The sequence below is a fragment of the Pavona decussata genome, unplaced genomic scaffold (assembly GCF_977016875.1).
Source record: "Pavona decussata unplaced genomic scaffold, jaPavDecu1.1 SCAFFOLD_6, whole genome shotgun sequence".
NCBI classification, from domain to species: Eukaryota; Metazoa; Cnidaria; class Anthozoa; order Scleractinia; family Agariciidae; genus Pavona; species Pavona decussata.
Window position 1 is genome coordinate 4,985,001 of NW_028145430.1, and position 14,795 is coordinate 4,999,795.

The 14,795-nt window shown below is 44.6% G+C and overlaps 2 protein-coding genes across 5 annotated transcripts in view; both read left to right on the forward strand.

The window, feature by feature from the left end:
* The window catches only part of LOC146489331 (zinc transporter 6-like), a 48,246-nt gene that overhangs the window by 9,009 nt on the left and 24,442 nt on the right, over window positions 1-14,795 (forward strand). For all 4 annotated transcript variants that reach the window (XM_085107846.1, XM_085107821.1, XM_085107837.1 and 1 more), the window contains exons 7-9: window positions 12,301-12,381; window positions 12,597-12,632; window positions 13,948-14,042. In XM_085107846.1, the coding sequence (XP_084963972.1) occupies window positions 12,301-12,381; window positions 12,597-12,632; window positions 13,948-14,042 (212 nt within the window). The remainder of the gene's footprint in view (window positions 1-12,300; window positions 12,382-12,596; window positions 12,633-13,947; window positions 14,043-14,795) is intronic.
* LOC146489332 (uncharacterized) lies at window positions 4,576-6,593 on the forward strand. Its single transcript, XM_085107699.1, has 2 exons — window positions 4,576-4,856; window positions 4,907-6,593. The coding sequence occupies exon 2, from the start codon at window positions 5,277-5,279 to the stop codon at window positions 6,297-6,299; it is 1,023 nt and encodes a 340-aa protein (XP_084963825.1). The 5' UTR covers window positions 4,576-4,856; window positions 4,907-5,276; the 3' UTR covers window positions 6,300-6,593.

The window sequence follows — 14,795 nt, forward strand, 5'->3', positions numbered from 1 at the left end:
AAGAAATGTAATGGCTGTTTCTGCCGATGCATAAATGGAAGTTAATGTTTAACTCAATTGACTTTCCCGCGCTTGATTCTTTCAAGTATTTTTCCTGCGAGCATTTTCTTTGTACTGTGTATCGTTATACAATGCCACTATTTCTGGCAGGCAATTATATTTAACAATTAGATTATGAGCTCGAGATTTCTATCGCGTGATAGTTGATGAGGGCGAAGCCCGAATCAACTATCACGCATAGAAATCGAGAGCGAATAATCTAATTGTTTTAGTATAAATCTACTAGTTGTTCAATACTAAACAAGTAAATTATCTATTTCCTCATCGCAGACACTTCGAAAACGCGAAGAAGCGGGCGCCATTTTGTTGAAAATCGCTACTCACTATCTATTACAGAATAGATAGCGAGTAGCGTAGCCAATCAGAGAACGGCATTCGTGATAGAACATCAGTAGATTTATACTAACAATAAATAGCATGTGCACGCTACCCATCGACCAATAATATTAGCCTCTCTTGTGGGCCGATCACGTTCACCTTGTTTACAACCTAGTTAACTGCTTGAACACAAGGTTTTCCTCACATCTTCCAGTGATTGTGAAAGGTGTTTTTCCATAGTTTTTACAACTCGTCTTTTGCCCTTTCTCTGTGTGCTATTTCCCATTTATTCATGGATTACGACCGCCTGATAGATGAAGTCCTTCGGCTGCTATGCCAGCAAAGAATCTGCAACTTACGGGCCAATGTGCCCAACTAATTGCACGATTAAAAGCGTCCTAACAACCGCGGGCCAGCCCTGCGGTCGAAACGCTGCAAGTCTTCCCGGTCTTCCCGAACCACTGTGACACCGTCACAGTCTGGAGAATAAGAAGTCAACGAAGCTCCAGCCGACAACACCAAAGTTTTGCCAACTGTTAGCGCTGATACGTTATCACCTAATCAAACTGAACTGTCGATCCATGAGACCCCGCGATCAGTAAACATTGACCAAATCACCACTATCGTATTAGCAGTCGTCGATAGTAAAATGGCTAGCTTACAACCACCTCGCTGCTCCCTGAAAACTCCACTGTTAATTCAAATAGTACCAATTTACTTACCTTGACTTTTAATGGCTAGTCCTTACCTATTTCATTTCCAAACGGCAGCCAGTGGAGACCTAAGAAGGTACCGGTCAATTCTTTTGATCGCTGGTGGTCAGTCTTTTCTGTTTTTGACTTTCCTCTTTTCCACATCGCACGGTGGATATGTTCGCGTACCTCTCCATCATCCAGTCTGCACACATAAAATTCTTAGGCCTCTCCTGGCTGTCCTATGATATTGACTTTAGGAGAAGGGCCGCATGGGACCCAACTTTAGCTTGGAGTAAGATAGATCCCCAGTTATACCTCGCAAAATTTACAGGTCTCTCCGCTCTGCTTGTTTTACCTGTGGGGGAGCCAATCACCTCTTTCATGCTTGCCCATTATCTTCCTCCAGGAAGAAGTCAGACCCTTGCCGTAATTACAACCGGGGAGACCCCTGTACCAGGATGCCCTGCCTCTATGCCCACCACTGCTCATACCCCAACTGCAACTGCCACCTCCAGCACCACCCAGAGCCCTGAAAAGGCTTCAAAGTCAAGTAATCACAGACGGCAATAAATTTTTATCAACTCTTAAACCTAGCACTTCAGTTATTGTTGACCTACTTGAATTTTACCTTAAAGGGCCACCCAGATGATTCCTTTGTATCCTCTCTATGCCGAGGGTTAAGGGAAGGTTTTTGGATCAGCTATTCGGGACCCCGCACCCACCCATCCTATCCCAACCTACGAACAGCCATTTTACTCCTGAACATTCTTGAAGAGAACCTTTTGTCAGAAGTCCTTAATGGCCATACTGCTGGGCCTTTTCTCTCCTCTCCTTTCAAAAACCTTTGCATCTCCCCTTTAGGTCTGGTCCCCAAGAAAAACTCAAGGAAGTGGCGCACCATTTTTCACCTCTCTTACCCCAAAAACTCCACCTCAAGCATAAATGGAAATATCCCTATTGAGGACTATTCCATACAATATGTCACTATTGACAATGCCAGAAGCCTCGTCTACTGGCTACCCCATCGTCATCGCTGGAATACCTGATCAATATTTAACATCCAAGGTCTCTGGATACCTCTGGGGTTCCCTCGCACCTGCCGCTAGACAAACGTATGCTTTAGACGAAAAGCAGTTTATTTTATTTTGCCTCAAGTATGGTCTTGTAACCCAATCTACCCCTTTGCTCCCTGCTAGAGAGGTTACATTTAATATATTTTGTATCTCACTAAGCTGATTATGTTAAGTATCATACTATTAAGGTTTACAGGCGCGTAGGAGGGGGAGTTCGAGGGGTTCGAACGAACCCCCTTTGAAGATCAATAATGGCCGAAGAAAAACTTTTAGATAAAGTTCCTGTCGTCGAAATACATCAACCAAAGAAAAATAGAGATATAAACCCGTTCTTTAGGCCTTATGTCTTATCCACAGTAAAAATAAAAATTGTCAAGAACCCTTGGAGATTAATTTCAATGACGTTTCATTTTGCGGTAAAACTGCATCCGCCCGAAAAAGCCATAGAAAAGCATGCTTTGCGATACGTTTTGTTCTCTGAATGCGGCATTGTTCTGAAAGGAGATTCACTTCAAACTTAATAGTTCAAGCCTTGTTGAGTTTCACGGGCAATTACGTACAAGTTCGCCTGAGAACATTCACTTGTGAACTACAACTACATGAGGTGTACCATGGGAGAGAGTAGGCTTCCCGCCCTGGCTCTAATGCATATCAAATATGATATGCCTGTCAATCTTGACGAGATAGTCAATTTGTTCGAAGGCCCACACCCAAGAATGATGCAGTTTACCAGCTTGGTGTATGACTATCAGCAGGTCGAATAGCTATTAGAACTTGACAGGGCGCGGAATGTACATTGAACTTTCTTGTTTAAGTTGAAACAATTATGCCGCCGAAATGATGTATATAGCTTAAAAAGCTGCTGTAAAACAAAATTGTGATTTGCCTAAAATGGGTCTCAAAATGCAGGAAATGAAGTTTCTGGGAACCTAGATTTTCAAAAATTTCCGGGCGAGCATGCCCCCGGACCCCCCTAGTAAGAGCGCCTCCAGCGCTCAGCAAGATTTGGGGCTCAACGAACACCCCTATCGAAACCTTAGCTACGCGCCTGGTTTACTTACCTGCGATACAAAATTAACATGTCAAGTTCAACTGCAGCCTCAATTTCGCCACCATGCCCCGTCTCCAAAACACCTTTCAAAGGATCAAACGTGTCCAGTGGTCTCCTAGGCGCAACTGGAAGCCTATTACCCTTCCTTTATTGCATTAGATCCGCAATCAACTTGACCCTGACTACTCGCTGGACGTAGATACCGTTATGCTCTGGGCCACATTTACCCTGGCCTTTTTTTCGCTTTTTGAGGTGCAGTGAACTAACATGTAATGGTCCTTTCGACCACAACATCCACCTCACCCACCAGGACATTACCTTGTTCCTGACATCAACAACCCTCAACACCTTAAAGGCTGCATTAAAAAATCCAAGACAGATCCATTTCGGCAAACTGCTCTGGTCACCATCGCCAAGTCCCATTCTAACATATGTGCGGCGGTATCTGCAGTTAGAGAATTCATACTTCAAACACCAGGGCATAGTGTACAGACCCCTCTCTACCAATTCCAGGATGGCAGCTTTCTTACACACCGAACCCTGGCCTCGTACCTACATACCCTACTTAACCTCTGTGGCCTTAAACCCAGCCACTACAACACCCACAGCTTCCGTATTGGGGCCGCAACAACTGCTGCTGGCCTCCCATCCTGGCGCTTTAAGATACTTGGTCGGTGGTGATCTGACGCCTACGAAAGATATATTCATCTTCCTCACACTACCATCCTGGAAGTACCTGCAATCATGGCTACCTGCCATCAAAACCACATTTCTTCTCAGAAGTCCTCAACCTTTGACCCATAGATGCAAGGGACACCTTAAACACATGAACACTATGCACATTTACCCATTTTTCCTTCTTAGAGAATAGTACCTTTGTACACCATGACCTAGGCCTGTAGAAACTAAACGCGTAGTCATTTAGGTTATTGTGTTATTTTGTGTAGGAATGTTCTTGTCTATATCTCGTGCGTGCGGTATTTGTAGTTGCGTAATTTAATGTTATTTATTCACATTTTTGTTCACAAGTCTTGGCAGTTTATATAGAATTTTTTGGCCGTTTTAGTGTTAATATATCTCTTCACCGCGAGAGCAGTTTGTCAACCTACAAGTTTGTTCGTCCGCTATATGATTCAGGACAGTCGGTTTTTTCCAGTTACTTTGGTTTGCACCCAGCTCCGCAACAAATTTTTAACCGCTTCGCTTCACTCCGCTTCACTTCACCGTGTCACTTCATCGCTACGCTGTTTAGCAGTTTCTTCGCCGTATCTTTTGGAGGCAGTTTTCGTTTTCTTTCAATAAAGCGTGTTATTATTACGGAATGCTGGAGTTTCTTTTACTGTTGTGGTCGTTACATCGTTAAAAAATTGTTACACCCGAGTTATTCAAGTTCCGATGTCGGCAGTTGATGAAGACGTCTTGAACGAAAGGCTTCTTCGCCTCAAGAATTCTAGATCGGGCCACTTATCGACTGTCACCGCCAGGTTGAATGAAATCGATACGTTGCTTTCAAACGAGGAGAACATTGATCTCGTGAAGGAAAAGTAAACCGATTTTACCGCTGCTTTCGAGGCCTTTAAAGAAGCGCACATTCTTTACTTATCGTACGTTCAAGACGAGACATGCATCGCGAGGTGCCAAGAATCTTTTGATCGTGAGGTTGTACGAAGGGACGACTTTTTCCGGCGGGTCCAAGAATGGATCGTAAGAACTGAAGAAGCGGTTCGGTTAAACTCTCAAGTTAGTCCGGATGATTCGGCGAGCAATGGTGGTTTTCGGTTCGCCTCTAAATCTTCAAGAAGACCCGGGCGTTCGAGCTGTAGCCGTGGTTCGCGCGAGAGCAGTTGTTCATCCCTGTCCGTGGTAAGAGCGTAGGAGGCAGCGCGTACTGCGGAGTTATAAGCAGAAGCAGCAGTTCTTAAGAAGCGCCAATTTCTAGAAGAGCAAAGGTTCCGTCTCAAGCAAGAGGAAAAGCTTTTGTCTTTGGAGACTGAAATTGCCAAATCACAAGCCAGAGAACAAGCTTTAGCGTCCGTGGTGGACCCTAATCCGCGCGTGGTTCTTCCAAGTCCCGGGTTTATGGAACCTGATCCGCATATAGCTGCTGCAGATCCTGATAAAGTGGACGCGAATCGGCCTTTAGCTGTTCCAAACCCAGCCAGCGCAGAATCTAATCCGCGTTTGATCGTTCCAAGTCCGGTCACGTTGGAAACCAGTCATCCGAGACGAACTTCGTCAGCACCAGTTGCTCAAGGTCACTCCACTATGAACCCAGAAGCGCAGGAATGGCCCCAGCGTCTGTTAGTCACCAACAATGATGGGTCTCTTTCTGGTTCTAATCAGTCCGGTGCGCTGTCTTCGCCTAGTGAGAGGGCTTTTCATGAGATGCTGGAGTTACACCAACACCAAAACGCATTACAGCGACAACAGAACAAGATCGTGGAGATGCTTGCGATGCAACAAAAGAAAAGTTCACTTCCCCATCCCAAAGTTCCTATTTTTGACGGCAGTCCCATGGAGTACGGTCCCTTTATCAGAGCCTTTGAGAACATAATTGAGTCCAAAACTTCGAGCAGTAGCGAGAGGCTGTACTACCTTGAACAGTTTACTAGTGGTGACGTAAAGGAGCTCGTGAGATCCTGCCAGTTTCTCCCTCCTGATAGGGGATACCCTGAAGCTAGGCGCCTGATGAAAAAGAAGTTCGGGAACGACTTCCGCGTCGTAGCTGCGTACGAGAGCAAGGCCTTGAATTGGCCGGAGGTGAAGGCTGAGGACGCCGTGGGGCTCAACAGGTTCTCCCTTTTCCTTATGAGATGCAAAAACGCCATGGAGGGCAGTGGTCACCTGACCAAGCTTGAACAACCAGACACTGTACGGAAACTAGTCCTGGAGCTGCCTTTCAATTTGAGAGTAAGATGGCGCCGCTTGGTCGATGATATCATGGAGACTGAAACAAGAGCTATACGGTTCCGCGATTTCGTCGAGTTCGTGGATCATGAAGCCAGAGTAGTCACTAATCCCATGTTTGGAAGTATTGTTGAAGATACGAAACCCAAGTTGGATAGGCGAGACGGCCGTTTGCAGAAAGGATCTCTTACGTAAAGAGCCGGAGAACTTAGTTTTGCTGCACAAGTGGGAAGTAGCCAGAATGCACCTACCGGTTTTGCACCCGCTCGTGGTACACCCCCTTCAGTAGGAGAAGTATCGTGTCTATATTGCCATGCTGGTCACACCCTAGAGAACTGCATCTCTCTTAGAAATCGTCCGTACATGGACCGAATAGAGTTCCTGAAGTCCAAAGGCCTCTGCTTTGGTTGTCTGTCCAGTGATCACGCCGCAAAGAATTGCCCTGGGAGAAAATCGTGTACGTTTCCTAACTGTACTAAGAAGCATCCTGCAGTCCTACACACGAACTCTGTAGCTCGAAAGCAACAAGCTGAAAATCCACCCGCCAATCCGTCGGCACGCGAGGGAGTCGTGCGCGTTCAGAACGCTTTGGTAAACCCAGATGGAAAAATCAAGACTGCCAATAATGAATGCCTCTCAAGGACAGGCATGGCTGTGGTTCCGGTGAAAGTCTGGATCAAAGGGAGTAAAACGCCGACAGTCACCTAAGCCTTTCTGGACAGCGGTAGTTCCTCCACGTTTTGCACCGAGACCTTGATGAGGCAGCTAGGAGTGAGTGGTCCAAAAACTACAATTTTTCTAACAACATTGGAAAAGAAGGACAGTCTTGAGGACAGTTTTGTTGTTACGGATCTTACCATCTCCGATCTGGACGAGAACGTTTTCATTGACCTCCCAACACTGTACACAAGACCCAGCATACCTGTGTCGAGAGAGGATATACCCACTCAGGATGACGTTGATAAATGGCCACACCTAAGCGGAGTGCACCTGCCCAAAGTTGATGCAGAGATTGGTCTGCTCATAGCAAGTGACGTCCCTGAGGTTCTAGATCCTTTGGAAGTAAAGCATAGTCAAGATGGCGGCCCTTACGCCTCGCGAACAAGCGTCGGATGGGCGGTTAACGGCCCGTTGACCCGTTGTCTTCGTGGTTCTCGTTCTTCGAATTTCTTTATTAAGGCCGACACTGAGCTGCACCAGATGGTACAACACTTCTACAACCGCGACTTCGGTGAGTCGATTGCTGATAGCCAGACTGAACTTTCCCAAGATGAGCGCCGTTTCATGGAAAGCGTAGAGGAATCCGCAGAGCTGAAGGACGGCCATTACGAAATCGCCTTACCTTTCAGAAACCGTCAGCATCCAGTTCCAAACAATCGAGTTCAAGCAGAACAGCGTTCTATGTGGCTGAAGAGGAAGTTGGAGAAGAACCCGAAGTTGCTCGACGACTACAAAGTCTTCGTTCGGGACATTGTCGCAAAAGGTTACGCCCAAAGGGTTCCTGTGCAACAGAAGGAGTCAGCCTGCGAAGGCAAGACATGGTTCATCCCTCACCATGGAGTTTATCACCCGCATAAGCCTGGGAAAATTCGTGTCGTCTTCGACTGTTCGGCAAAGTACAAGGGAAAGTCCCTCAATGATCTGCTGTTGAAAGGACCAGATCTCACAAATTCTCTCCTGGGTGTCCTAACAAGATTTCGTCAGGAACGCGTTGCAGTAATGGCGGACATCGAGGCAATGTTCCACCAAGTTAGAGTTCCAGAATGTGATCGTTCATTTCTTCGTTTCTTGTGGTGGCCGGATGGCGATTTGTCACGCGCATTGGCGGAATACCAGATGACCGTCCATCTGTTCGGTGCAGTGTCTTCGCCTGCCTGTGCCAATTTTGCCCTTCGTAAAACAGCCGATGATAATGTCCAGCACTTCTCCTCTGATGTGACGAATACGATCAAACGGAACTTTTACGTCGATGACTGCCTTAAGTCGCTCCCGTCAGTTAAGGATGCTATTGCGCATGTCAATGAGTTGTGTAGTCTGTCGCAGCGAGGAGGTTTCCGATTGACAAAGTGGATCAGCTCCAGCCGAGAAGTTCTAGAAAGCATTCCTGTGAAAGAGCGCGCACAAGAAATCAAGAAGCTAGACCTTCAGAAAGACGAGTTACCAGTCGAACACGCACTTGGTGTCCAGTGGCGAATAGAGGGCGACACATTCGGTTTTGATGTTAATCTCAAGTCCAAGCCTCCTACCCGTAGAGGCATTTTGTCTGTGGTAGGATCAATCTTTGACCCTTTTGGTTTCGTTGCACCCTTCGTCTTGACTGCTAAGAAGATTTTGCAGGACCTATGTCGCTTAAAGTTGGGTTGGGACGACGAAGTGCCTACAGAACACGGCGTACGTTGGCAAGGATGGCTAGTGGACCTCCCTAAGTTGTCACAGCTTACGATAGATCGCTGCTTTAAACCAGCCGACTTTAAGGACATCGCATCCAGTCAGCTTCACCACTTTTCGGATGCTTCGGAAATTGGTTTCGGATCAGTTTCGTATCTACGTCTGGTCGATAGCAAAGGCAGAATTCACTGTACCATTCTCCAAGGGAAGTCACGCCTGGTGCCCCTCAAGCAAGTAACAGTTCCACGTTTAGAGCTTTCGGCCGCAACAGTTTCGGTCCGTTTGGATAAAGTTTTGAAGAGAGAGCTCGAATTGCCGCTAACCGATGCGTCAACCTTCTGGACGGACAGCACGTCTGTGTTGCGTTACATAAAGAATGAGAACAAGCGGTTCCACACGTTCGTGGCCAATCGTATAGCCATGGTGCGAGACGGGTCTCACCCGGACCAGTGGAGGCACGTGGGAGGAGATCTTAACCCTGCTGACGACCTTTCAAGAGGGTTATCAGCGGAGGCTCTTCTTAACTCCGAGCGTTGGATAAAGGGGCCGGAGTTTCTCTGGATGCCAAAAGAGTTTTGGCCCCCTGATCCTTTATCGCTGGGCAGTGTTCCGGATACGGATCCAGAGGTGAAGGTGAACGCTAAGGCCAACGTGACGTCATTGGCACAGCCCTTCTGTCCTTTAGTGGAGTATTTTCAGAGAACCTCCTCTTGGTTTCGCCTGAAGAAGTCGATTGCTTGGTTCCTTCGCTACCGTGAAAGTTTGCTGATGGCTAGTACAGGCAAGAAGGTCACGAAGTCCACTCCAGCTACGCCCAAACCGCCTATCACCGTTCAAGAAATAAAGACAGCAGAATTGGAGATTTTAAAGTGTGTCCAGCAACATCATTTCCCCGAAGAGTTCCACTCACTAACCCAATCTGCAAGCAATGGTGTGCCGCACGTCAAGAAGAATAGTTGCCTTCGGAGACTGGATCCAGTTCTGATTGATGGTCTTCTGCGTGTCGGCGGGAGACTGGATCTAGCATCACAGCCGTTTGACTCTAAGCACCAGATTATCCTGCCAAAGAACGATCATGTGTCCAACTTGCTAGTCGAGCACTATCATCAGATCTCCGGACATTCTGGTAAAGAATACGTGCTGAGTCTTCTACGCGAACGATTCTGGATTGTAAAGGCAGGATCCGCAGTTAAGAGGGTGTTGTCGAGGTGTGTAAATTGTCGGCGTCGCCAAGGTCCTGCGTGCGAGCAGAAGATGGCAGATCTTCCAGTGGATCGCCTAACCCCAGATCAACCACCCTTCACTCGCGTTGGTGTCGATTGCTTTGGCCCTTTTCAAGTGCGGCGTGGGCGAGGCCTTGCTAAAAGATACGGGGTCATTTTCACCTGTCTTGCGGTTCGTGCTGTACATATCGAAGTCGCACACAGTCTTGACACCGATTCGTTCCTGTTGGCGCTTAGAAGGTTTATGGCAAGGAGAGGCCAGGTCAAGGAGATCCGTTCAGATAACGGCACAAATTTTACAAGTGGCGAGAAAGAACTCCGCAAATCCGTAAAGGCATGGAATCAAGAGAAAATTCACGAAAGTCTGTTACAGTAGGAAATCGTGTGGTCTTTTAATCCTCCTCACGGCTCGCATTTTGGCGGTGTTTGGGAGAGATGTATTCGAACAACCCGGAAGATTCTACGAGCCCTTCTCCGGGAACAAATCACCGACGATGAAAGTCTAGCCACCTTGATGTGCGAGGTTGAAAGTATTTTGAACGGTCGTCCGATTACCACTATTTCCAGTGACCCGCGGGATCAGGAGCCTTTGACACCAAACCACTTGCCGCTACTACGCTCTGAGCCTTCAATGCCACCAGGGCTGTTCCGTAAAGAGGATCTTCTGTCACGACGAAGGTGGAGACAGGTCCAGTATCTAGCAGACATCTTTGGAAAAGATGGACCAAAGAGTACTTGCCTCTTCTTCAAAGCAGGCAAAAATGGCTACGCCCCAGAAGAAATTTAGCTGTTGAGGATGTGGTGCTTGTTGCCGTGGAAAATTCGCACCGTAATTTGTGGCCTCTCGGAAAGGTTGTCGACGTGTTTCCGGACAGCAAAGGCCTGGTTCGTCGAGCGAAAGTAAAGGTTAAATCTGGCGTTCTTGAAAGACCAGTTGACAAGCTTTGTCTCACTGTTGAAAGAGAAGACACTGTGTGATATGAACTTTAAGGATTTCAGCGAGAGCTTAGTACGGATTACAACCGGACACGTAATTGAAATAGAAATGAACATTTTCTTGTACTGGTTTTCGGGTAGTTTGCGATTATTCACACGCGTGTAGTCTCGCGTCTAGTCTTTTGCGTTATTACCCTAGTTAGTCTCGCGTCCCCAGCTTTATTTAGCTATCGCTATCTTGCAATGTACAAGTCTTTTTATTTAGGGTCGTTTAGTTTATTATAATAATTGTAAGTGTTTTCGCCCGTGTTTCAACACTTAGGGGCCGGTGTAGAAACTAAACGCGTAGTCATTTAGGTTATTGTGTTATTTTGTGTAGGAATGTTCTTGTCTATATCTCGTGCGTGCGGTATTTGTAGTTGCGTAATTTAGTGTTATTTATTCACATTTTTGTTCACAAGTCTTGGCAGTTTATATAGAATTTTTTGGCCGTTTTAGTGTTAATATATCTCTTCACCGCGAGAGCAGTTTGTCAACCTACAAGTTTGTTCGTCCGCTATATGATTCAGGACAGTCGGTTTTTTCCAGTTACTTTGGTTTGCACCCAGCTCCGCAACAAATTTTTAACCGCTTCGCTTCACTCCGCTTCACTTCACCGTGTCACTTCATCGCTACGCTGTTTAGCAGTTTCTTCGCCGCATCTTTTGGAGGCAGTTTTCGTTTTCTTTCAATAAAGCGTGTTATTATTACGGAATGCTGGAGTTTTTTTTACCGTTGTGGTCATTACAAGGCCTTTGGCCCGCTCTGTGACTTTGAACTTTTTTAGTTAGCATTACCTTAGACTTAGATTTAGTGCACAATCTTGTCTGAGGCTACTAACAGAATGCTGCCTTGCACCATTCCGGTAGGGAAACCCATTTGATTTCCAAACAGCTCTTTTAGCAGCCTCAGTGTGGGAGGATTCTGTTCCAGAATCATGGGGACAAGTGTTACTGGCACAAACCCTTCAGTCCCACACTGAAGCGATGCCGGGTTCGTTTAGCTTGGGTGAGCAACAGTGGCCACAACCACTTTCCCTTGCTAATCTACCCTCTATGAGCTTGGCATGGGGACACGCTGCTGGCAGCAGCTGTTTCTTCGTGGCACCCTACTGGCGGTGGCGATGCCATTCACATTGGTTTTCCCGTGATGCTCTACGGGCATACGGACAGACCGATGGAAAGTGACGTCGTCATAACCAAAAATTCTTGCATTGATGGGTTACCAACTTTTCTTACCAATGGGGCTCCGTGCACACGCCTTCACATGGAGCTCCAGCTCTAAATGTGATCAATTAAAGTTTTCGCGTGATTAGTAATGCAAGTTGCTCTAGTCATAAGTCACTTAAAGCCTAAATCAAGAAGTGTGTCAAGGTATTCAGCTGGTTTTTTTTATCGCTTTATTGTAGTGGAAGAAATTAATCTTCACTGAGCTTTTTAGTTCCTCAAGATTTGATGTTAGTTTCTCTAGCTTTGAATTAATGGTGCTATTTCCCCTTAGCTGGTAAATAGTAGTGATGACGGCTCTTAGCGATGTACACGGTACAGAGCGTCACAAGGGCATCCTGCCACCAATAACACCAAGATTACTAAGGGTTTTTTGGTTTTCAGGTATGAGAGGTTTGAAGTGTTGGCAATTTTCAGTAGTACTGTTTTGGTGATGTTTGGAGCTCTGTTTATTGTGAAAGAAAGGTAAGAGTAATAAACTTTTACTGCTAGAAGAGTTGTTATTATATATGGTTTGGAAAATGACATATACTAATAATTTATGGATCTAACTTTGTTTTATTGTAAGTTCACTTTTGTCCCTTTGTGAGAAAAAATAGTCACTAATAGTCACTTATTTACTAACAATCATTCCCTACCTCACTGATTTATCTGTTCTCTGTTCATTATTTGTTTTCCAGCATTGAAAGGTTGTTGATGCCTCCTGAAGTTATTACGTAAGTTTGCAAGTTAAAGTACAAATATAATAGTCATTTAATGCTTACTCCTTTAAAAGTGCATATACACACACTTGTAAGTTATCCTTAATGCCTCCCCTCATCAAGTTTCAACCAAACTGTGCAATGCACTTTCAGTTACATAATTTGTTTATTAATAATTTGTTTGCCAATTTTCTTGTAATTGTAAAAATTACATTCCAGTTGCTAAAGTCATGCTTTGTTGGTGTACTATAGTCTTCTTGTAATGATAGTCTGGGTTTGATTCCCTAGGGTGATAGAATGTTTTTTCTAATTTGTTTCTTCTTGGCCAACATTTATTGACATAATTTATATGAAAGAAAAACTGTGTTAATTCCATAATTTAATTGATGGAACATCATGAACATACTGCAAATTCAGATCGCCCCATCTTCTAGATTGTATCATTAAGGTGCTGCACAAATTCTCTTTCTACCTCTGAAAACCTGCTCTTATTCTTATTGGTCGTCATAACTATTTATGGTCAAAAAGTGTATGGGAAATACACAAAAAGTCATATGTTGTATCAAATTCAGCAGTGCTGAATTACCAGTGTCATCTTCTAGACAGGTAATCTATCTTCTGGGTATTCATGACCTTTCACAAAGTCTAAACCACCTGTTTGATGGCATCAAATTCTGCTCTCAGTCTCCTTTATTGAAACCTGAGCTTTCTGAATCGGTAGTGGCCATTTATGTTCCTGTTTTATTTCCAAATAACCTACATCAGGTGAACTTGCCAGTAAATTTAATCTGCTATTTCCCTGTGGAGGTGGTTCTGGTTGCTCATTCCCCTTAAAATTTACATTCTCAATTGAGGTCCTTTTCACATGGTGGGATGAGAGGAATAGACATGTTTACACAAATTTTCAGGCAACCCCAGAAAACACCGTGTTTGAAAACTGCTGCTACGAATCACAACAAATTAGCAGTGGGCAGATAACACTGTTACACCTCATTTCCCAACATAAAAAATGCACAACTAAATGATGAGTTATTGAGTCAAATCATACTTGCACAACAATAACCTTGCTCCAACAATAATCACACCTACCGGCTTGACAAAAAAAATTACAAATACGATCATTTGATGCACACTAGCCAACAAAAATATAGAGTCCAAACACATGATAAATGAACAAAGAAACTTCTGAGTAGAGTCAGGAGCAACCCTTGCTCATGTGTATCAATGTATATGGGGTCTCTAAAATCTCAGTTTGCACTTGTAACTTTATGATATAGTGTAACAATAAATTATGAAATTAAAAAGGGTTTTCCTCTTTTGTTTCTTCTAGTGATAACCTTCTTCCAGTGACAGCAGTTGGATTACTGTTACATTTACTTGTAACATATGGTGTCACAAACAAGCCCTTTAGTTTAGTGTCCCAAGGTGAGCTGGGGTATACAAATTAAGTTATAGTGATGAACAAGTTTCTTGATCATTTTAGGACAGAATTGCTTTTTCTACATCGGAGTTGACTGGCAAGGGATCCTTTACACAAACACAACCCAAGTTATGGTGATGAACAAGTTTCTTGATCATTTTAGGACAGAATTGCTTTTTCTACATCGGAGTTGACTGGCAAGGGATCCTTTACACAAACACAACCCAAATTAACACTTGTTTTCAAAGGTTAGAGTTATTTTAAGGGTATGTAGTAAATGGAAAGGCTTGGTGGAAAAATGGATCACAGCAAATTTGACCTTAGAAACAAAATCTTGCCATATTGACTCTAACTTGTTTCACAAACAAAATCGAAAATGAGAAATAATAATTGAATACGAGAAATAAGGCTAATTAATGAACTAAATTAATGAATGTTATGTAGTCATTTCAAGGTAAACAAATGCCCTATCGTGGACCCCAAAACAATCACAAAGGTCAAAGGTCAAAGAAGGTATCTCAGAGCTTCTGTTTGAAGTGGTGTGTATGGAATCAAATCTCAAAAATATCCACAGAGTCCATGGAATTTCTTGACAGCAAAGGTGTTAGTTGGTGTAGGCATAGATAGGATGACCTACTCCTGTGCTAGTTGGGGTGCGACCTAATTGCATGGTCCATTCCAAGAATTTCAATTTCCCTTGCGAAGAATGTACTCTCGGTGGGTTAAAGCTGCATTCCAACCTTTCTTGAAGTCTCCGT